General features: G+C 50.2%; 5 protein-coding genes across 5 annotated transcripts; 4 read left to right on the top strand and 1 right to left on the bottom strand.

Moving 5' to 3' along the window:
* Positions 1-13,344: 13,344 nt before the first annotated feature.
* Positions 13,345-14,550, top strand: PpBr36_10932 (uncharacterized protein; the record flags this gene model as incomplete). Its single annotated transcript, XM_029898039.1, has 2 exons — positions 13,345-14,043; positions 14,167-14,550. 2 exons carry the CDS (start codon positions 13,345-13,347, stop codon positions 14,548-14,550), a joined length of 1,083 nt encoding a protein of 360 aa, XP_029743586.1.
* Positions 14,551-16,127: 1,577 nt separating this feature from the next.
* Positions 16,128-18,258, top strand: PpBr36_10931 (uncharacterized protein; the record flags this gene model as incomplete). Its single annotated transcript, XM_029898038.1, has 3 exons — positions 16,128-17,371; positions 17,922-18,063; positions 18,118-18,258. Coding segments are annotated over 3 exons (1,527 nt in total), but the record flags the coding sequence as incomplete, so codon positions are not given.
* Positions 18,259-19,766: 1,508 nt separating this feature from the next.
* On the bottom strand, positions 19,767-23,239 carry PpBr36_10929 (uncharacterized protein; the record flags this gene model as incomplete). The annotated part of the gene is made up of 2 exons (XM_029898036.1): positions 19,767-20,857; positions 22,180-23,239. 2 exons carry the CDS (start codon positions 23,237-23,239, stop codon positions 19,767-19,769), a joined length of 2,151 nt encoding a protein of 716 aa, XP_029743553.1.
* Positions 20,415-21,065, top strand: PpBr36_10930 (uncharacterized protein; the record flags this gene model as incomplete). Its single annotated transcript, XM_029898037.1, has 2 exons — positions 20,415-20,664; positions 21,043-21,065. The coding sequence occupies 2 exons, from the start codon at positions 20,415-20,417 to the stop codon at positions 21,063-21,065; spliced, it is 273 nt and encodes a 90-aa protein (XP_029743568.1).
* On the top strand, positions 22,775-23,425 carry PpBr36_10928 (uncharacterized protein; the record flags this gene model as incomplete). Its single annotated transcript, XM_029898035.1, has 2 exons — positions 22,775-23,024; positions 23,403-23,425. 2 exons carry the CDS (start codon positions 22,775-22,777, stop codon positions 23,423-23,425), a joined length of 273 nt encoding a protein of 90 aa, XP_029743635.1.
* Between the last annotated feature and the right edge of the window lie 639 nt (positions 23,426-24,064).

Raw genomic sequence — 24,064 nt, 5'->3', positions numbered from 1 at the left:
AAAGGGTACGAGATCATCGGGTGGTTGAAGTGGAGCTTTTTGTATCTTGAGCTGGGAAGGGGGCCATTGCGTACCTACTAGATGTGAAGAACAGGGCGGGCTAAAGTGATTTATCACCCAGGCGAGCCATCAAGTCGGATCGGCCGTACAGCTTGCTATTGGCGTTCAAGGGTTAAAGATGAATTTTCAGCTTGAGGAATGTTTTCCTGTCACCAGAATACCAATTAGATGAGGTTTTGTTCAAAAATTGATTCACCGATAGCGCGTCAGTTTGTTTTCGTGGGCGACGTTGGTTGACCTTCTCAATGTTTGCTTACTATCTCGTTCCCGCATGCAACCCTGCCATAATTGATAATAATGTTGATAGGAATCGTATGATCGCTGCGATCGGTAAAAACAATATATGACAAATAAACGGTAATCTAGTCTCTGTCTTGTAGCTATCTACATGCGTGTCAGAATCGGTTGAAGATTGTTTTTACGTGTCATGAGGTCACCTGGTTAAACACGTGATCTCCCAATTGCATGTCTGCGCATGAACCAACAGATAAGACCCTTCATTAGCTCTTCTATCTCTGAGGGGCCCACAACACTTAAAGGTTATGGCAGACGGTTAATTAGAGCTAAAACTGGACGCTTGTAGCTTATTTTGCAGCGAAATCTGGATCTTCCTCCGGACTCTTAAAGTAGAGTCAAGTGTGACATTTAGAACATGAGATGACCAGACCCTAACCCTGACCCCTGACCAACGACCCACCAGGGTGATACCTTTATCGACGTCGCGTCAAGCTCAGAACTTTGTTTGTTTCCTTTCTTCTGCTCAGAGTAGAATCTTCGTCGATAGATGCCAATAGACTAGCTTCCGTGCTATGCTTACCCTGGCCGTGACAGTATCCATGGCCGCAAAATAAATATCTTGGGCTATTCCACTATGGCGTAACATTCCAAAACCTCCGTCTTTTATAGGTAACGTAATTAACGGGGTAACGAAATCCGTAATTGGGCGTTTTTTCCGTCCTTTAACAGTTAAATTTATAACGAAATTCGCTATTAATTTATCTGTTTTTTCCCATAATTCCCACAAATCTTGGGAATTTAATGTACGGAGCAAATGGCGTAATAACAATTGTGTGCTTTTACGTAAAATTAACAGTCCGTATTGTTTTGGGAGTTTGGTAAGGGCGTTTATTGTCACGGCCAGGCATACATTGGAGAACCTCAGTGTATTAGGCGCTATCGACGAAAATTCTAAACTGAAGAGAAGAGAGAAATTACAATCGACGACGCGCTCAAGAGACGCGCTTAAATCCGGAGGTAGTGGATCCTTGTCCGATCCCTGGCTCGGTGTGGAGCCGAGTCGTGATTCTGAGGGTAGGTCTAGGGGCCTGATCCTCACAAGCTCTCCCTTTCTCCAACTGGTTACCGTTTCGGGGCGTATGGTAGGTTGGAGTTATTGCAGGGAGGTTCAAAGGTAGGACGGAAAGTCGGGGGTGAGGTTTGATGCTGGCTTTTTTGAGGTGACGGGCTCGTTCCTATCGGCCTTTACCTCCATGGATGACATCCGGTAGCATTCCGGCAATCAACACGGATACATTTGTGTCGATTCGCACCCTGCGACATTCTTCGCCCTTGGACCTGATGCGCTCTTAAATTTCTATCTTGGCAACGTCAAGATTACTGCTCTAATTGCGAGTTAATGCGTGAATCGAGGTGGCTAAGTGACATAGTTTCTGTTGGAATAGAGATTTCTGCGTTCAATTCATCAATTGAATAATGAGTCACGGGATTGGCCGCACGGGCCAAATACACGTGACTTCTTCTCGAGTGGTGGTATAAGACGAGAAAGACATTCAGAAGCTCCATTCTAGACTGTTAGATAGTGAATGCACAAGAAAGATACTTTTTACCCTATAACAACGTTCTGTTGATCGATCAACCTAACGAAAGACCTATCAACAGTTTCCATTAATTTGCACTGTCACAACAGTCATGTAGGAGGCGTGGGGAACGTGCTCTGCAGCGCGGGGGGCTTGGCTCGTACGATCAAATGCCGCAGTGAGCAAATAACAAACGACGGTCAAAACCTAGGTCTATGCATCCCCTCTCGCATAGGGAACCGGATGGCGGCTAGGCACCCTATAACTACGTAGAGATTCAAGATATAAAGGAGCAACAAGTGGAACCTTCGCAGGGAATAACTGGACCAAACTCATCCCTGAATCCCTGAGGTACTTACTTACTCTACAATTACCCGTCAGTCAAACTGCTGGGTCACGCCGCAGATTAAGGAAAGTTCACAGCGTGACAAGAGTGACTTATACTTTGGAACGGAGTTCCTACGCCCATTCTACCCATTTCATTATTAGGGTGCCCTTCCACCGTCTGTCCATATTTGTTGTCCATATAACCGCTAGCAATCTTAATCACCACCCGTCACCGGAGGTCCATGGTTAAGTCTTCTGACTGCATCGATCGCCCCTATGTTTGGTCCATTGTCATCAAGCGACATCCTCCGCAACCTGGACATCATAGCTCCTGATCACAAAGAAAGCATAGAAAAATTCATCAAGGCGCCGACTACTCTGTTGTGTCATGAAATTCGGGACAGCTTACTTCAGTCGGCAAACGACCTCGATACCAAGCTCATTTGCTGGCAGGCTGCATTCATCAAAACACAACATGTGAAGGAAAACGACATACAATCGGAAGAATTTAATAAAATAGTTGCAGGGAAAACAACTCGTCAAGAACACCTCCGCTGCATCCTTACGGTCAGCAATGCGTGGGGTAAGGAAATTGTCAAGTATTACAATTGGAATTCAAAAGGATCGCATTACTGCAACAAGCTTCGCAAAATAGCACGAAAGATCCCAGAATGGTCAGATGCCGTTGTATGGTTCAATCAGGCGATTTCTGAAAGATTCATTCGTCATTCCAAAGACAAGCGGACACCGAAAGTGGAAGGTGCCAATTCGATTCAACTGTGGGATCTGAGCCATATCATCGAGTTATTGAAAACGTCGTCGTCTACCGGGTAAGCAAGTCGAGCCTCAAGAACGAAATTGACGACTAACGTTATCTAGCGTTTGTGAACTGCCGCCTGATGATTACTGCCTGGACCAACACGGACTGGTCGTTGAAGCGACCCCAGGCCGCAGAGCTAAAATCTGTCCGCCACCAGCTATGAAGCACGGGTAAGCATGGCCAGCCCCGGTAACTATACTGCTTGCTAACAAACCTGCGAAGTATAACCGTCCCCAGCCAAAATTTATCGTCGGTTAAGCACATTTTAGGTGGAAATGGGATTGGTGGAGACGGCCTCTGTGCCAGCCTCAACGAGGACACAATCGCGTTAACAGTGTGCCAGTTGCCTCCGCTGCCCTCGCCCCCGGTGACGCTACGCAATGCATGGAGCGAGGTTATTTCTATACAGTCATGGATAACCCCAGAGTCAATAACTAGCGGCAGGAAACGTCAGCCTATGGTAGACCAACCAGTAGCTCTTCCGCCAACACTCCCTAGTAACGATAAGAGAGGGATCCATCGAGCTGTCGACGGCTTACCGAGAGCGGCCGTTGTCTCCCACGGCCTCGCGAAGAAGATCACACGTCAGTGTTCGCCGGTGATATTCACGCCAGCAAGTGAGATTTCGGACTTCGAAAACGATGAAAACCAGAAGGCCGGGTGCGCTTTCACGCTTTCCTGTGCCAACTTCTCGGCAGTACAATCATCAGATCTCAGAGTACCCCCAGCCAGTACAGACATCCACGGAGTGACCGGCACTCTTTTAGATGCGAATCCAACCGCAGCGCCTCCTTTCGCAGCAAAGAGCCCAAATGGGTCAGCTGCAAAGCGTCCAAGCTCAGGATTATCATCGCCACTACCAAAAAGGCGAAGTATAAATCCCTCCAAGGATGAGATACGCCTCGGTGACAAGGACATCAACATATACATGCGCCGCCTTGCCGAGCAGCATGCAATTTGTTTTTGCAACAGCTTCTTCCTTGTTCAGTACGGAACTAACAAAAACAAATGGAAGGCTGAAGTCGGTAATCCTCTGGAATCCGATTTTGTTTTCATGCCTGTTCATGACTCCGTTATCGAACATTGGTACCTGCTTGTTATGTATAAGAGCCCCAAAAATGACGATCCTCACTCGACCGACAAAATCGTATGTTTCCTCGATTCCTTGGGGGGTTCGCCCTCGCTCGAAGAAAGACACCAGGTTGTTCTTTCAAAATGGCTCGAGTATCTCGAAGATTGTCAGGAGACAGCTACAGTGGGATACACTCGGGTCAAGGTTCCCCAGCAAACAATGAATTTGACTGCGGAGTTTACGTCTTAGCATTCGCTCAAAAATTCGCCGAAAATGCCAAAGAATTCGCAGCTGATAACAGGCTCGACTGGGAAGTCGACGCGTCTGAGTTCCGCAAAACAATACAATGCGTCCTTGACACCTACAACCCTTCTACCAACGGCTGGGCTCCCATATTTAAGAAGTTGAATTTCAGCCCAGACAACGATAGAGAATCCGAATCGACAGCAGAACCAGGATCCATTGGAGAGAAGGGGTTTTTACACTGGAAAAACGACGTCGCTGCTTCAACAGCCGATTGTTTGGCCGGTGCCTTACCCACAGCTCAAGGAATCTTGGCCGTTGGCTCTATTCTGTTAGCTGAGAAATTGCAGCGTATCTTGAAAGATTGGTTCAACTGCGACGGACCGTTCGTGATCCGACATTGCATGTGGTGGGGTTCTTGTGCAACTGAAAGTAACCCAATTTTTTTCCAACAGCAGGCGTCCAAAGATGATGTTGATCAGTGTTTGGGTTTACACATCCTGCCAAGAAACACGACCGTCGAATACTTTTCCGAATCTCACAAAACGGGTGGGCCGGGAATGCACCCTCCGGATAAACCAGGAGCGTGGTTCAATGACTCTGAGGAAACACTTCAAAAGTACAACAAAAGCGAAAAAGCCTCGAATGGATAGTAGGTGGAATCCTTCCATATAATTCAAAAACCCTCTTTGAGACTAAATAACTTTCAGTGTAGCATTCCATCCCCGAACCACCCACCGATTTGTATGTGGTCGCGGTATCAATATTGTCATTGGTTTGGATTGTGAGAGTTGGTGGCCGCCATTACAATTGCCGACGGAGCCCTATCTTAGGGAGGGTATAGTGGAAGCAGCGAAGACGATGAAGAAGGTGGGTCTCATCTGGAATTTCGAGAAAGGTGCGCTCAACAGCAATTAGTATTGCGGTAAATATAGCCGGTTGCCATGTACAATACAACCTTTGAACTCGCTTCGCTAAATCTTTCATCCTTGAGCTCCGCAATCTGGGCATGTTGTATCCTTAGGCGGCCCATTTTTGCCACAATTCCCACGTTGTGGCGTCATTGAATTTGCTGAATGAAACAGGTATTTGTAGAAACTGGAGGGCTAAAGATGCGTGGCCGGTCGGGAGACTGAACATGGACAGACACAATCCCGACCCTGAGGCGGCTTGCGTTATTTAAGTAGCAAATATAGAGGACAGGGAAACTCGGCATTTGACATGTGACCCCAAAGCTTCCATTAAATCGCTCAGTTGAGACATGCCTACTCCATCGTTCAATCAGTCAACTTAGGAGCGTCAATTCGTTTGATGGGTGTCGGGATGGTCGCAAGGTGGGGTATCCTCAAGAGTGGTACAAATGGTCGGCTGACATGCAAGCTGGTCCCCAGCTGCTGCCCAACTCCTGCTCGGCACACCCAGCTGCCTTTGCCACCATGATCCGACACCGGCACTCGCGGATTGTGTACGTGGCTTGATGCTCTGTGCACAGTGTGTCGAGGCGGTATACGAAAAACCGGGTGGACCCTTACCGTATACAGCGTGGTTAAATTCCCTGCCACGTATTCTACTATTGTACAGCGCCGTGATGAGGATTGTAGACGCAATCGTCCTCCGAACGGTCTAGAACTCAGCTAGGACGCCGACAGTTGCAGTGCTCATCCCGGCGCCGTATAGACCGGCGGCTGTTTAAAACACTTGCATGCGATCGTGGTTGGCAAGCCAGCTATTGCTTATTTGCTTATAAGATGGCATAAGTTAGGCCCGGTTGTTTGAAACACTGATTTAGAAAAGAACGAACGGGAAGGTAAAGGGAAAGGAGAAGAAATCAAGTACAAAACAGACGAGCATATTTAGGATCATCTTCGCGTTAGGATTAAAATTTTACACAGCCACACTCTTCCTGTTCGTCAGCGCTGCCCCGGCGTGTATACCCGCTACGGCTTAAAATAGCTGGTAACAATCTTCTCCAGGTCGAGTTATTCGTGTTGAAACGGTTGCGGCCTGTCAAAGGCCATCTTCATTAGCCCAATGTCCTCGGAAAATACCCTGCTAACTTGACTTCGACCAACCGGCTTCCCCGACTTGCTGGGATATACCACATCTGGCTTCCGTTTTCGTTTGTTCGACGCTAGCTGAACCAACGGAGGTCGAGGTGGCTCAAGCAGCAGTGCCCTTTCGAAGTCGATCATCATAACACCGCTGGTCTCCGCGTTGAAAAGCATGTTTGCCCCTCGCACATCCTTGTGGGCCACTCCCAGTTTATGTATTGCCTGCAACGACTGCATCGCCCTGTCTTCGAGCTCTCTCTCCCGACTACCCAGAGTCTCTGTCGCGTCAAGGTCACATCCGCCCCAGGACAAGAGCGTTATGTGTACTACATAGACCCGGTGGTCATAGTAATATATCCTGTTCATCGACCGAAGGTCGACGACCCCGAGGAAGACGGGCACATGTATACCTTGGATGGGATGCAGCCGTTTGTATACCGCCGCCTCGTGCTCAAGGTCTTTGACAAATGCCTGAATCGTGCCTTTGCCGACAAAGGTATAACCATATTCAATCAGCCAGATCTTGAACAATACGCCGCGTGCACCTCCCTGCCCCAAAGGCGTGATCCCATCGTCTAGTGTCCATTTCAGCTGCTTGAGGAGAAGAGAGAGGAAATGGGCGTGGTTGACTGGGTGACGAACACAGGCGCGGCTCAAGCCATGATGGCGGTTGCTGTCAGAGTTGGGCTGTCTATGTAGCGCCACGTTGGGGCATTTCGCGTCGAGGAACCCGCCCTGGACGAGCCCTAACAGGCACCTTTGTGTGCAGTAGGGCCTGTCTTGCTCGTTGCTTCCTCCTCCGCCCCCGCCCCGCGGCCGTTGGGCTAGAATCCGCTCGCTGCGTCGAGCTCCCCGACCCCCCCGAACTTGACGCATGCGCCGTTCTGCCGGACTCGGCGTGTCTGGCAAATCCCGTGCTGATTCGTCGTCTGATGATTCTCCCGGCTCTTTGTGTTCATCTTCCTTCCTGGGCTCGTCTCCCACAAGCTGACGTGGTTTTGGCCGGAGATGGTATGGAGATCGGTCGACACCCTGGTATGTTTTGGGTTCGTAGCCTGGTGAACTTTTCGGCGCGTGGCGCTGTTCCTGCGGAATCGATCGCAGCGTCGTCTCGAAATCTTCCGCCCACGTTTTGAGTTTTTCGGTCGCTTGGTGCCGCTCGTCCTGTCCGCGCAATCGCTGTTCACCTGGCAAACCCAGCGCCATGAGACTAAAGGCCAGATACTGACCGACTGCTGTGCACAAGTGAAAATGACTCGGATGGGCCAACACTTCAGCATTGGGCTCTGCAAGGTGATAGAAAAGCGTCTCAGGCTCGGACCAGTCGATCTTGAGAAACACAATCGCCTCACCCGTCGTCAAAAGCCCATACTCAAGTCCCCCTTCGATCATGTAGTGGTACGTTTGCGTAATGGCGGCTGCAGTCAGTCTTTCGGCGTGATACTGGAAACGCGCGTCTAGGTCCACCGACGTCGGGATGGTCTTCCGGTTGACCACTTCCGTGTAAATATTCATCGGGCGTAGACCAAGGCGAAGGTGCGGCGCGGTTAGCTTGTGGGGCGGTTTGTACTCGGAGATGTAGATCATTGTGCGTCTTTCCGAGCCCGCGTTGTCGGATCGGTAGACACAGATCTGATCGGGTCGTAGCCGATTGAGGTCGAGACTGTGGTTTGGAGTAGCCGGTGGTGTCGATGGGGTATCGCGGTAGACGACCTCATCTGCAACATCGCTGATGGCGTGTGCATGGTTCTCAAAAATAATCCCATTTCCCAGGTCGAACGCGCTTCTAACTTCTTCCACCTCCCTGAGCTGGTCTATGATCGCTCTGACTGGATCCTCGACACTGATGTGGAGGAACGATTCGAGCGTCTTCTCGTCTGATATCCTGCGCCCCGAAATTCTTTTTCCTAAGCCGGTGAGGAAGGCTCGATTCTCAAAAACACGGCTATCGGCAGGGAAGGTGTCGTAGATTGTGCCGAATGTTATTCTCTGCTGCTGAATAAAGTCGGACCATGGCTGGATACGCGTGGGACACCATTTGTTTCGCGGGTTGGTGATGGATCCCTTCGAGGTCAGTTTCCGGTCCTGTTCAATTTCGAAACGGGAGAAAACCAAATCATGCAAGGCAGCGATGTATTCGTTAATTGTAGTGGGTTGAGTTTGTTGTTCTGACGCGTCAGCGCGTTGTCGCTCCTGCTGTCGTTCTTTCTCTGCTTCTTCCGCGCGTTGTCGCTCCCGCTGTCGTTCTTTATCCGCTTCTTCCGCACGTTGTTGCTCTCTTTCTGCGCGTTGCTCTGCCTCTCGCAGCTGCCTTCTCAGCTCTTCCACACTCGTTGATCCATCCATGACGCGTAGGGGCATAGGTCATGTTGCGGGTTGATTAGGACATAATTGTCGCAACCCGAATGTTTTGAACTGCGGCGTTGTCTGAGTGGAGCCGTATTACGTACGCATGTTGCGAGGGGCAACCTGTCCGAAACACCCAAACTAACGAATCGACCGATGCACGGACGTACTCAAGTGTACAATTAACCAGGGCCTTGGGCCGGGTAACTGGATCACATTTGAGCCCATGCTCATCAGCAATTCTTGGCGGCCATAAAACTTCGGCCTTCCATACTCATATGCACATCTGCAGGGACCAACTGTGCGGTCGTAATACTTAATGGAAAGCTTCCTGCGGCGGTCTCTGCATCAAATGGGATTCATAGGCGGTTTGGACGGTGCTTAGCCTGTGTAGGCGATTGGCGATTCAGGGCTTCAGATAACGGCCGGACAACTGATTTAATCGCATACGATTGGCTGATCAAGCTCTTAATCTTGCGCACGGTCCTCTACTACCTGGCGCCAAACAATGATGGCTTCCTGGCTGCCCAATTTAATGTATTTTACGCGTTGGAGCAGCAAGTACCACACAATATTATATTAGCTGACCTCGTTGGCACGCTTTAGCCATAGCAATACATTGGACCACCATGGTTGTAGATATGATACTTCCTAGGTGCGTTGAAAATGGCGTAAATTAAAGCAAAAACTGTATGCTGGCAACTTACCGCGGCATCACGGTTTTGGAAGGTTGGAGTGGTATTGCAGTCCTGAACGTACTTAAGTGCGCATAAACGACGGCGCGTGCTGAAATAAGTTTACACCACTTTTGCCCAGTGCAGGGATCTTCTTGTGAGGATCAGGCCCCCAGACCTACCCTCAGAATCACGACTCGGCTCTACCAGCCACGCTGAGCCAGGGATCGGACAAAGGGATCCACTGACCTCGGATTTAAACGCGTCTCTCCAGCGCGCCGTCAATCGTGATTTCTCTCTTCTCTTCAGTTTAGAATTTTCGTCGATAGCGCCTAATACACTGAGGTTCTCCAATGTATGCCTGGCCGTGACACTTCTTATACGCCCCGTTTATAAAACTCCACACCCGCACCGTACAAAAATATAAAGTGTGACCCATAATTACAGGGCCACCCTCCGCCTACGGAGCATGGTTCCGATGGGTCTACCCAGCTCGACCACAGTAATTGCTTCCATATCCGGTGCTTTTCTAACCGCCATGGACTATCAGCCCTGCCTTTCCGAAAAGCCGTTTGGACTGTTGCCGAAGGTGCTTAGGTAATTTAGTGTGGACTTCCTAGCTTTGCATCCCAAAATGGCCGGCGTCTAATAAAAAGTGAATAAAGCAGGAGCATGGGACGAAAATAACGATGGGCGTCCAGGAGCTTTTGGACGAGTTTGATTCCCAATAAGTTCCAAGCAAGGTCTGTCTTGGCGCATCCAAATTTTTAGTCTGTTAGTTTGCCTGCTAGAAGTCCAACAGCACGGCGAGTGATCAAATTCTGCGAGAAAAACCTTCACTTTTATATGTCGCTTTTTCAGTAAGGCTGCAGCGCCTTGACGAGGAAGTGTGTATTCTGGCCCGCTTGCTGCCGACCCAACAGTGCCAGCGGCAGCAACAGGTGCATATGGCNTTGGGGCATTTCGCGTCGAGGAACCCGCCCTGGACGAGCCCTAACAGGCACCTTTGTGTGCAGTAGGGCCTGTCTTGCTCGTTGCTTCCTCCTCCGCCCCCGCCCCGCGGCCGTTGGGCTAGAATCCGCTCGCTGCGTCGAGCTCCCCGACCCCCCCGAACTTGACGCATGCGCCGTTCTGCCGGACTCGGCGTGTCTGGCAAATCCCGTGCTGATTCGTCGTCTGATGATTCTCCCGGCTCTTTGTGTTCATCTTCCTTCCTGGGCTCGTCTCCCACAAGCTGACGTGGTTTTGGCCGGAGATGGTATGGAGATCGGTCGACACCCTGGTATGTTTTGGGTTCGTAGCCTGGTGAACTTTTCGGCGCGTGGCGCTGTTCCTGCGGAATCGATCGCAGCGTCGTCTCGAAATCTTCCGCCCACGTTTTGAGTTTTTCGGTCGCTTGGTGCCGCTCGTCCTGTCCGCGCAATCGCTGTTCACCTGGCAAACCCAGCGCCATGAGACTAAAGGCCAGATACTGACCGACTGCTGTGCACAAGTGAAAATGACTCGGATGGGCCAACACTTCAGCATTGGGCTCTGCAAGGTGATAGAAAAGCGTCTCAGGCTCGGACCAGTCGATCTTGAGAAACACAATCGCCTCACCCGTCGTCAAAAGCCCATACTCAAGTCCCCCTTCGATCATGTAGTGGTACGTTTGCGTAATGGCGGCTGCAGTCAGTCTTTCGGCGTGATACTGGAAACGCGCGTCTAGGTCCACCGACGTCGGGATGGTCTTCCGGTTGACCACTTCCGTGTAAATATTCATCGGGCGTAGACCAAGGCGAAGGTGCGGCGCGGTTAGCTTGTGGGGCGGTTTGTACTCGGAGATGTAGATCATTGTGCGTCTTTCCGAGCCCGCGTTGTCGGATCGGTAGACACAGATCTGATCGGGTCGTAGCCGATTGAGGTCGAGACTGTGGTTTGGAGTAGCCGGTGGTGTCGATGGGGTATCGCGGTAGACGACCTCATCTGCAACATCGCTGATGGCGTGTGCATGGTTCTCAAAAATAATCCCATTTCCCAGGTCGAACGCGCTTCTAACTTCTTCCACCTCCCTGAGCTGGTCTATGATCGCTCTGACTGGATCCTCGACACTGATGTGGAGGAACGATTCGAGAGTCTTCTCGTCTGATATCCTGCGCCCCGAAACTCTTTTTCCTAAGCCGGTGAGGAAGGCTCGATTCTCAAAAGCACGGCTATCGGCAGGGAAGGTGTCGTAGATTGTGCCGAATGTTATTCTCTGCTGCTGAATAAAGTCGGACCATGGCTGGATACGCGTGGGACACCATTTGTTTCGCGGGTTGGTGATGGATCCCTTCGAGGTCAGTTTCCGGTCCTGTTCAATTTCGAAACGGGAGAAAACCAAATCATGCAAGGCAGCGATGTATTCGTTAATTGTAGTGGGTTGAGTTTGTTGTTCTAACGCGTCAGCGCGTTGTCGCTCCTGCTGTCGTTCTTTCTCCGCTTCTTCCGCACGTTGTTGCTCTCTTTCTGCGCGTTGCACTGCCTCTCGCAGCTGCCTTCTCAGCTCTTCCACACTCGTCGATCCATCCATGACGCGTAGGGGCATAGGTCATGGTGCGGGTTGATTAGGACATAATTGTCGCAACCCGAATGTTTTGAACTGCGGCGTTGTCTGAGTGGAGCCGTATTACGTACGCATGTTGCGAGGGGCAACCTGTCCGAAACACCCAAACTAACGAATCGACCGATGCACGGACGTAATTAAGCGTACAATCGACCAAGGCCTTGCTTGGGCCCGGAAAGTGGATCAGTCACAGCTGAGCGCAGCCACTTCAGTAAGGCTAATATAAACCCGGAAAGCTCTCCCGTGAACTCAGGTTTTGCCTTTGCAGCTCACGGAAATTGACCCGAGCACGGTCGCGGATAATCGTCTTTAAGCATGCCTTGATCAGCTGTCAACCCAACTGCAGCCTCGCTTTTGGCTTGTGCAGATGTAGACACCGACAGTCAGTGACGAAAACCGTGGTGTATGATTGTAGCGACGATTTCTGCACCTAACGTTGGGCCCCACATCTCCGACCCCCCCTAAGTCCGACCCCCCCTAAGTCCGACCCCCTTGAAAAATGTCACGACGAAATACCCTTTTTATAAACCGATTTAAATATGTGAGGATCAGGCCCCCAGACCTAAGCTCAGAACCACCACTCGACCCACCAGCCAAGGCGCTGGCAAGCACAGCCACGCTGAGCCAGGGGTCCACTGACCCCAGATTTAAACACGTCTCTCCAGCACGCCGTCAAATGCAATTTCTCTCTGTCACGAAAGCGATCCCAAAGAGACAAGGCTGCAATATAGGGGCGATTCTATTCGAAGATCTAAAGCTAAGTCTAAAGAAAGAAGAAAGGCACGTAGTGTCAATCGTGTACACGCGCCTAAGCGAACTGAACTTCCATGCAGTTGATATATTTGCACAAGCACGTAAAGGCACGGCACGAACATGTTGTCCTTGACCCAACAAAATATGGTTTATCCAGTATTGACTTCCTTTTTTTGTTTGCCGTTAATCTGACGAACTGGCGGCTGCATACATTCTGTCCCAAAAATATATCTGCTTACTCGAAGGACATATTCAGCATGTGATCTTGAGATGTTAGCAGCTTGCATTATTTCCACGGCCTCCTGAAGCCGAGGACTACCGCGGGTGCAGCCGAGACTGGAGTACCAGATGACTTGAATCGGCCTTTTTTCAAAACGTGAGCAGCTCTCTTGCTACCTTCCCTCTTTCCTGAAAGTACAGTCTACAACTACTTTCATTCTTTTACTCTTTTTGACATTCGTTCCATGTGATGCTTATGCACTAAAATCCTCTTTCTAAAGGTCGCTCTTTCCCTCAGGTCCTTATCACTCTGAGCTTCCGAGTGACATCCAGCTCTAGAGGAAATATCACAGTGGTGTACAACTCAATCAACCAACTATGCGTAGCGAAGAGCCTAGCGCATCGTCTTCTGTTGTGCGTGGCCTGAACTTGTTCAGGTCGACGGAGCGCATCAACCAGATCGATCAAGTACGAGCCTATGGGATTGGAGATGTTGTTTCTCTACCCCAGCTGGTGGTCTGTGGCGACCAGTCGGCCGGCAAGAGCTCGGTCCTGGAGAGCGTCACTGGCATCCCGTTCCCAAGGAAGAGTGGACTTTGTACGAGGTTCCCCACTGAAATCATCCTTCGGCACGACTCCACGGCTACGCGTGTTATGGCCACTATTCACCCTCACGCCTCCAGACCACAGGAAAAGAGAGATGCCCTTCTACAATACCGCCGTGTGCTAACAGACATGTCGGAACTCCCTGATGTTATTGAGCAGGTGTCCGTATTGATGGAGATCCGTGGGTATGCGGACCAGAGTCTCGGGAACGCGTTTGCGTTTGATGTCTTGCGGATTGAATTTGTGGGCCAGACAAACCTCAATCTGACCATCGTCGATCTACCTGGACTGATCTCTGTGGCAAACGAAGAGCAAACCGAAGAAGACATCCAGCTGGTCAAAGACATGGTCAAAGGCTATGTTCAAAGTTCTCGCACGATTGTGCTAGCAGTGGTGCAAGCCACCAACGACATCGCCAACCAGGTCATCATCCAGCTTGCGCGACAGTACGACCCGGAAGGTCAGAGGACGGTGGGGATTATCACCAAGGCGGACTTGATTAATGAGGGCAGCGAGGCCAGCTTGGCGCAACTTGCGAACAACCAGGCCAACATCCAGCTGAACCTTGGCTTTTTCCTCTAAAAAAATCCGAAGCCGTCCGAGATTGAAGAGGGTATCAAACCTGAGCAGCGGTCACAGAGGGAGCTGAGATTTTTCTCGGAGCCCGTTTGGAAGCAGCATCTCGATATGAGTCGTGTAGGGGCCGAGAATCTGAAGCTGTTTCTGCAGGACCTCCTGGACGCCCTCATCGAGAAGGAAATGCCCCAGGTGGTTGAAGATATTCGGAAGGTCCTGCGCACCATAGAGGAGAGCTTGACGCGACTTGGCCAAGCCCGTCCCACTGTCGGGCACATCCGCATTTTTCTAACGCAAGTTAAAACCAGCTTTGCCCAGCCAGCGTCGCGGTCCGCGTTTGGGGTAGAGGAATCTCTTGATTCTGATGCTCCAGCTCCCCGCCTAGGGGATCCAACATGTTGAGGAAGATGTTGACTGGATGTCCGTCTACAACTCTCTCCCGTACACAAAATTTTCAGTATGGGCGCACGGACCATGCTGTTAACGTTTGCGCGGGACTTCCGCCTGTAGCCCTAACAGGCGCGCACACACGAAAAACTCTTCAACCTGTCGCCCTAAGCACCGTCACTACACGGAACGCCTTTCCTCGCAACACCCATGTATAATCGACAGATCTCCCCTTTGACGAGTTTTCCACTGATCGCGGTGAAGGAAGAGTCCGATCGGCGGCTCGGCGCGCCACCCGCATAGAGGCGCACAAGACAAGGCCCAATCTCGCGATGCGAGCCAGCGTGGCACAAAAAACTTTGCCAGCCGGAAAGGCAGGCGTCCTTCCCCGGAAGGCTAGACAATACGGTTTAAAAGAAAGGGAAATTAGGCTGAGAACCACCCGACGGTTCTTCGAATCGACAGGGCACCCTCTCACCCCCTCACACCTTCTGGGATTGCCTGCAGCGAGGAGGTAGTGCCGTTACGGGGGTTGGTTAGTTGTACGTGGACCGGAAGCACTGTGCCGGCGCGGCAGTCTCCAAAGGGTCCCGACAGCAAGACGTGGTCGGCCCATTGCTGGAGACGGCTTTGGGTAACGGGAAGCAAGAAACGTGGGCACGGCCTTGGTTCGCACCCTTGGTACACCCCGTGGACGGTGGGCCGTGGTGGAATAGTGTGACTGAGGCGCCCCATGCTTCTCACTCGCACTGGGAATCTGCGCCGGGTCTGGAGGACGGGAAGAACTCGATTGCATTCATGTCCACATTGTGGCGCTGGGCTAGCCCAGGAACCAACGGGGGACTAAGCTGTGGATGGACATGTACGGGGTGTCGCCGGCTTTTCGAAGCTTTCTACTCGCACTAGGGACGTACACCGGGGCAGATGATGTCGTCGGCATGTTAGGCGGAAGAGACGCTATTTTAGCCGGAGAGGACGGATGCGCGCGTCGGTCTATCAAGAGGCCTTTTTGTGGATGCGGTAGGCTTAAGGTGCAAACCTTGTATTTACGTGGCAGGCTGGGTATCCAGCGACTAGGAGGGCTCTAGCTGGCCTGTCCGTTAGAGGGTCTGGTCCAACCCTGTGACTATAGTTTACTGTAGGAAATGCAAGGTCCGGGGCCGAGCGCTACCCGGGCATGCGTTGGCTTGGTTTTTGGTTCAGCCGACGGCTAGACGGGCGCCGCCACGTGGCCGAAAGGGCTGCCAAAGCAATGGCGGTCGCTGCTCACCTCAAAAGCTTTGGGGCAGTAAGATACGGACCGCCTGCGGCTGCACTTCGCAAGGCAGCGGTGGCATGCGTGGGTTCCTCGGCCACCTACGCAGCCGAGGCATGGTACAACCCAGCGCACAAACAAAGAGGACTCCTCAAAGCACTGAACAAACCGCTGGTTTTAGCGGCACGGGCAATCCTCCCGGCGTATAAAACCACCCCCTCGTCCACTGTTCTCAGGGACGCAGGANTGCCAGACCCACGGGTGGGGAAAATGCCGCTTTTGTGATACAACAACTGCTCCTGGGCAGCCATTGCGAGACCATGAGCTTAAACACAGCCCCAAGATCTGCCAGATTTGTGACGAGCAAATTCCTGCAGACGATTTTCGACAACATCAAAAGGCCGAACATCAGATCCAGGAATGCCCCTTCTGCGAAAAGTCAGGGAGTGACCTCCTCCATCATATCCACAATCATCACCCTTTAGCCGAGACAAGCGCGAAAAGTGCAAACCAAAATAACACGGCACTTGATCTCCGCAAAGGGGCTTGTGAAGCCGATGCTGGGCTGGTTATACCGAATCCTGCCTCTCAACCAGCGCAAGACAAGCCTTGGGGTATTTACAATCTACTAAACAATGTGCGAGAATCTTCAAAGCAAAGCTTGTCAGCGCCCTCTCATCCAGCGATCACTTCATCTGCAACCAATATTGTAGGGTCGATTGGAGATGTTATACTGGAAACTCGGAGTCGACAAGGCGTACGTAACGCCAGGGCCACAACACCCATCCGTGATCAGGTGAATGTCTCATCGGAAGAGGAAGATATGAACGTATCATCTCGACAAGTAGGACTACCTGAGGGAGCTCACTCTAATCGGCGGTCTGAACGATTACACACATCACCAGGATGTGTAACGAAGCGCAACTTTGCCGAAAGTCATGCCACACCCGCTAGCAAGCGTCGCAAAAAGGTTGATATAAAGCAACTGGCTACCCACATTGGAAGTGAAGAAACCAAGCTTGGATTTCGTGCCCTTATTCAATCATGTCTTACCAATACAGAAACGGCCACGCCCGCATTCCCCGCTACACCGGACCCTGCACCGGACCCTTTGCAACTGGCCTCAAAACTTAGCGAAAAAGCGGCAAGCCATGAAAAGGCGATTGGTATGCATCGGCTGTATCAATACATCAGCCTATTGGAGTTGGCCAAGGTTCTCCATGACTCCAAACATGGACGCATTCGAGTCAGCTCAGATGAATACGATGGGATCTTGAGGTTGCAAAACAAGGAAAACAACAAAAGAAACAAAGATAAACTTGCAGACCAAATCAGGCTTGGGCGCAAAATCTGGAAGATTTGCGCAATGGACATCGGTGAGAAGTACTTAGGGGCACTTCCGTTTCTTGTTGTCGCAGTGAAAACAGAAGATATTCTCAAGGTCACCGACGATATGTTGCCATCTCTGAATGTCTTGCTCTCCCGTTATATCCATTTATGGACGAACGGAAAGATGCTGGTCGACTACATTAGGCGGGGCTGTTGTCCCGAGGGTCGAAAGGCGATTGAGGATATTCTTCTGTAAGTTCGTTCTGTTTTTCTCTATTTTTTGTTTTAGGTTAGATATGTCCAAAAGAAAACCTCGCATTGTAGCCTTCCAGACTTGGCATGTGGATACTGACCTTTCGGGGTGCGTTTTGTGACGGGCTAGTTCCTATTGACCTTCCCTTTTGAGAAGATGGCTAGGGGCAGCATTCCAATGCCCAACTGTGATATGTTTGTATCGATCTGCACCCTACAGGGCTACTAGTCTTAGCTGCTTCACAGATATGGGGCTGTACTTGGCCTGGTTTTGATTCATTGCTGCAAGGTTGAGTAAGGAGTGAAGCGTAAGAGGGTGGCCTGGTCCTAAAGCATCCTGCCTCTTTCTCAATGCTTCAAGTCCTAGATCTTCTGCTTCTTCCCAGTCACCACTCTACCAGTCAGGTTTGCAGACTCCGCAAGGATTCTGGAAAGATTGGCTATGCGGGTAGATGATCGTCTTCAACCACCTTTTGCATTGCTGTTCGTCCAAGCCTCCAATGCTCCCATGCGCCATTGTCGATGTGTTTGGAAAGCTCCTCATCTGCAGAAACTACCCGACCAAAGCCAGGCGCTGGATCCAGCACTGGGGATTTGCAAAATTGGCAGGTGTTGGTTCAGAAGATAAGGTGCGGCTTCCATGTGTTTCAGCTACGTATCAAGCAGCAGTGGTAACACTAGGAGAAGGCGTAGTTAGATGACTGCCTTATTAAGGGAGGCTGCTGATAATGCTAGTTCCAATGTAGGTTATTCGGAAGAACCTTAGGGCCTCGGAGCTCCAAGTTACCCGGGCAGGTAACATCTTCCTGAGTCGCGAAGGAGTTAGCCTGGAGGGGGCAGAAGAGGATTGGAGAAGAGCTGGGGCGCAACACGGGAAGGCCTTTTGAAACGCCCGATTACGTCCAGACTCATCGTACCTCTACATACTTGGAAACGGTTAGGGCAGGGAATCTTGTAAGATGCAGACCCACTCAAGAATACCCCAGTTAAGTGCCGGAATGCTACGCCGAAGTCATCCTAAAGGCTCCGTAGAGGTAAAGGCCAATCGGAACGAGCCCGTCACAAAACGCACCCCTGACGGCCAGCATCAACTTCACCACCGACTCTTCGTCATACCTGCTTGAACCTCCCTGCTCAAAACCAAATGGCTCAGATGCCTCGCAGACAGTGGCCTGTTGGGGGTAGGAGATTACGGCGGCGAGCCCTGGTCCTTAAAAGTATCCCTGCAACTTGTAAGTGAGGTGCCCAGACATTGCAGCTCCCTCTGTTGTTGATGACTCCCTACTTTAGATCCTTGTAGCAGGCATAATTCATTACGGAGGCCTCCTAATGGGTGCATCTGCGGTCACAGGCGGATCTTTTCGCATACTGGTATGGTCGTATTGCTGAAGCTAGCGGGATAGTTGTGCCTATTTGGGGATGTTCGCTTACCTCTGCCCACTAACCCGGCTCTATATCAAGAAAATTTCGGAACGCGGGTAATTGAGCATACATTGGTCAATCAAATGATCAACGCCGAAAGGATGGAGGCAAGGAGCGCCTTGGGGCTCGTTGCAGTTTCGTTGTCGCTTATTCTGATCCAATGATCTTTTGGGGTTTTGCATCTTTTCGCACATTGCTTTTTACACCTTTTTCGGTAGTTGGTAGTGTCTCAAATATTAGGCAGAACTTGAACGCCGATACGTATTTGATAACTAATAGACTGTTTAGGGAACAATTAGAGACATAAATTTGTTTTGGCTTATTTGGTAATAGGCACGACGGGCAATTTTCTCGAGTTTGTTTTGAGCATTGCCAGGTTTGAAATTCATCAGATGTCGTTGGTATTTTCTGCTCGTCATCTTTTGCTTTGGCCACCAAAACTACCTTATCTACTTTGGCAGATCAAGTCAGCCAATCACCGTTTTGAATGGACAGAATATTATCCTAGTAGCAAATCCTCCAAGCCTTATCTGGAAACCTCTCTTAGAACGATAATAACGAAAATGGACCCATCAAACCATGTATTACGCCTCGAAAAGGCCAAATAGATGTATAAGAACCACGTTGCAGGTCGACGAGCTTCCATTGACTGGATTGCATCCGAAAGCCCCGCCGGTGTGTTATGGGTGGCTAAGGCGAAAATCAAACGATACACGCAGTGGCCTGCTCGCCTTTCCGTGGCCGGCTTTCCTCCCAATGAACTTTATACAAGGCATGCATCACGGGCGAGTGACTGGGGCGCCTAACTGATAGCGACTTGAAACACATGACATAACGTTGCAACTGAGAGAAAAACTCCTTGAGTGTTTTAGAGTGCACGAGCTAGAATACAGAAACTGACTCTGAAAGTTCGCGCTAAAGCAGGATCAGAATAGGCCATGATGATGGGTGCAAGGCACAAAATAGGCTGTAGTTAAATCGTCTCATCGTCAAAAGCTGTTCCAAACCAAGAACCCCTAATCTCACTTGCAGTGCCCTTAATTCCCTCCGACTCCTCTTTGTCAAGGACAATTCCAAAATATAACCGAATAGCCTCAACACGTTCCGCTTCGGTGCGGAACTCAAGGCTCAGTTTCAAATCCCCTTCCCTCCGCCATTTCAACCTATTCTGATATAGCACAATAGAGCCGTCCAGCTCGCCATCCATGACATCTTTCATATTCGTTCTCCCAGGTGCAGTTAGGGGCTCATTTGATGTTGTGAATCGCTGAAGCAACAATTCACGTGATGCGAAACATGTGCGGCTCATGCCATGCGTGTTTAGGATCTCGATATCCTCGGGCAGGAACTCAAAGTCCGAGTTGAAACAGCACATTGGCTGCCACTCCTCACCAGGGCCATGTCGGAACTGATATACCCATAGCCGCCTAGTCTGATCGACCTGCTGTGCAATCGCCTGTTTCACTACTCGCATCTCCGCTTGAGGTCCTATGTGCTGTAGACCGTTCGGTTCAATGCCTCCCGTTCCCTCGAGCAATGGTACAGGCTTGGGTGGACCGTATCCACCAAAGCCCACATCGAGCAAATAGTGTACGCCACCGATCTTAACAATATTAACACAATGCACAAGTCCGCCGAATCTGCCGTTGCAGGGCTCAAAGACTCGCGAACCTGCCAATATAACGTCGAATCCCAGCGACAGGAGGACCGTATTGAGCAATTGGTTCGTTTCAAAGCACCAACCACCGCGGCGGTGGCGGACAATCTTCTCATAGAGACGCGTCGGCGAAACACCGAGCCCTTTGTGCCAGGAGTAATGAGCCTGAAGATTCTCATAAGGCACGCTGACAAGATGGTGCTTCTTGAGAAGGGTAAGGTAGGCTAGCTGTTGAACAGATGTAAGTTTGCTGACGGAGAAGATTCGCTGTGTAGGAGAAAGGTGAATTCGATTGAAATATTCAGTTATTTCGAAGTTGGCGTATCTTGGCCGCTTGCATTGCTGAGCTTGTGCTGTGCTGATGAAGCGAGCCGATAATAATTGGCGCGACAGGCCTCGGAAACAGACTGACGTTTTAGGGGTGATCATTATTGTAGCTTGCTTGCTACAGAGGGATTTGATGTAAAGATTTTTTTCTTCATTCTAGAGTCTTCGGAAAAACTGAAGTTGGTGCGGTCAGTTGAAATATGTGACCACGGAATCAGTAGCCTTTATGTCATCTCGACTGCTTGCGTTAAAACATTCTCCATAGGCAGAAAGGCTCAAGACACCTAGACCGCCATGCGCTCCGTAGGGCAGATGAAAGAATTTGATAATCCTCTAGACCCTTGACATATTGCGCGGAACGTGTACGCGTTCAGCACCATATGGGATTTACAGCCCCAGGATTTTACCGTTAGCGGAATGCTGGGGCGTCACATTGCAACCTCTCCATGTGCTACGCATGTTGACGATTTAATGCAAATTTNGCAAGGAGCGCCTTGGGGCTCGTTGCAGTTTCGTTGTCGCTTATTCTGATCCAATGATCTTTTGGGGTTTTGCATCTTTTCGCACATTGCTTTTTACACCTTTTTCGGTAGTTGGTAGTGTCTCAAATATTAGGCAGAACTTGAACGCCGATACGTATTTGATAACTAATAGACTGTTTAGGGAACAATTAGAGACATAAATTTGTTTTGGCTTATTTGGTAATAGGCACGACGGGCAATTTTCTCGAGTTTGTTTTGAGCATTGCCAGGTTTGAAATTCATCAGATGTCGTTGGTATTTTCTGCTCGTCATCTTTTGCTTTGGCCACCAAAACTACCTTATCTACTTTGGCAGATCAAGTCAGCCAATCACCGTTTTGAATGGACAGAATATTATCCTAGTAGCAAATCCTCCAAGCCTTATCTGGAAACCCCCTCTTAGAACGATAATAACGAAAATGGACCCATCAAACCATGTATTACGCCTCGAAAAGGCCAAATAGATGTATAAGAACCACGTTGCAGGTCGACGAGCTTCCATTGACTGGATTGCATCCGAAAGCCCCGCCGGTGTGTTATGGGTGGCTAAGGCGAAAATCAAACGATACACGCAGTGGCCTGCTCGCCTTTCCGTGGCCGGCTTTCCTCCCAATGAACTTTATACAAGGCATGCATCACGGGCGAGTGACTGGGACGCCTAACTGATAGCGACTTGAAACACATGACATAACGTTGCAACTGAGAGAAAAACTCCTTGAGTGCTTTAGAGTGCACGAGCTAGAATACAGAAACTGACTCTGAAAGTTCGCGCTAAAGCAGGATCAGAATAGGCCATGATGATGGGTGCAAGGCACAAAATAGGCTGTAGTTAAATCGTCTCATCGTCAAAAGCTGTTCCAAACCAAGAACCCCTAATCTCACTTGCATTGCCCTTAATTCCCTCCAACTCCTCTTTGTCAAGGACAATTCCAAAATATAACCGAATAGCCTCAACACGTTCCGCTTCGGTGCGGAACTCAAGGCTCAGTTTCAAATTCCCTTCCCTCCGCCATTTCAACCTATTCTGATATAGCACAATAGAGCCGTCCAGCTCGCCATCCATGACATCTTTCATATTCGTTCTCCCAGGTGCAGTTAGGGGCTCATTTGATGTTGTGAATCGCTGAAGCAACAATTCACGTGATGCGAAACATGTGCGGCTCATGCCATGCGTGTTTAGGATCTCGATATCCTCGGGCAGGAACTCAAAGTCCGAGTTGAAACAGCACATTGGCTGCCACTCCTCACCAGGGCCACGTCGGAACTGATATACCCATAGCCGCCTAGTTTGATCGACCTGCTGTGCAATCGCCTGTTTCACTACTCGCATCTCCGCTTGAGGTCCTATGTGCTGTAGACCGTTCGGTTCAATGCCTCCCGTTCCCTCGAGCAATGGTACAGGCTGGGGTGGACCGTATCCACCAAAGCCCACATCGAGCAAATAGTGTACGCCACCGATCTTGACAATATTGACACAATGCACAAGTCCGCCGAATCTGCCGTTGCAGGGCTCAAAGACTCGCGAACCTGCCAAAATAACGTCGAATCCCAGCGACAGGAGGACCGTATTAAGCAATTGGTTCGTTTCAAAGCACCAACCACCGCGGCGGTGGCGGACAATCTTCTCATAGAGACGCGTCGGCGAAACACCGAGCCCTTTGTGCCAGGAGTAATGAGCCTGAAGATTCTCATAAGGCACGCTGACAAGATGGTGCTTCTTGAGAAGGGTAAGGTAGGCTAGCTGTTGAACAGATGTAAGTTTGCTGACGGAGAAGATTCGCTGTGTAGGAGAAAGGTGAATTCGATTGAAATATTCAGTTATTTCTAAGTTGGCGTATCTTGGCCGCTTGCATTGCTGAGCTTGTGCTGTGCTGATGAAGCGAGCCGATAATAATTGGCGCGACAGGCCTCGGAAACAGACTGACGTTTTAGGGGTGATCATTATTGTAGCTTGCTTGCTACAGAGGGATTTGATGTGAAGATTTTTTTTTTCATTCTAGAGTCTTCGGAAAAACTGAAGTTGGTGCGGTCAGTTGAAATATGTGACCACGGAATCAGTAGCCTTTATGTCATCTCGACTGCTTGCGTTAAAACATTCTCCATAGGCAGAAAGGCTCAAGACACCTAGACCGCCATGCGCTCCGTAGGGCAGATGAAAGAATTTGATAATCCTCTAGACCCTTGACATATTGCGCGGAACGTGTACGCGTTCAGCACCATATGGGATTTACAGCCCCAGGATTTTACCGTTAGCGGAATGCTGGGGCGTCACATTGCAACCTCTCCATGTGCTACGCATGTTGACGATTTAATGCAAATTTTTGCTCATGCGTGACCAGAACAGGGACAAGATGTTGGTGATGTGATGTAAATAGCTGCAGCGAGTGATGTTGTAAAATCACAACCCTGGACGTTTTTTTGTCTCCGTGATGAGGTTGAACTGGTGCTATCTTAATGCCGGCGATGAGCATTCGGCCCAGAGCCTCGGGTTTGGCGTGAAATTGGTGACGCAGTACAAATCTCATACGGTGACGCCGAAGCAGTTACCGTGTTGGGCAGGAAAAGAAGTGTTGGTGACATGATTCGAAAAAGTGGAGTTGTGACTGATATCCGTCTAAATGCTACTTCGCCGCAGGGGATTACACGTTGCAAAGTTGGTGATAAGGACCGAAAGGCTTGGGACCAACAAAAAGACATTGCGATCCTCGCGTTCCCACCTTTCTTCGACGTGACGGGGATTGTTGCAAAAAGATAATGGGGCCAAAAC

Source organism: Pyricularia pennisetigena (genome assembly GCF_004337985.1).
Source record: "Pyricularia pennisetigena strain Br36 chromosome Unknown Pyricularia_pennisetigena_Br36_Scf_12, whole genome shotgun sequence".
Lineage (NCBI taxonomy): Eukaryota > Fungi > Ascomycota > Sordariomycetes > Magnaporthales > Pyriculariaceae > Pyricularia > Pyricularia pennisetigena.
This window is presented reverse-complemented; position numbering and strand designations above follow the sequence as displayed.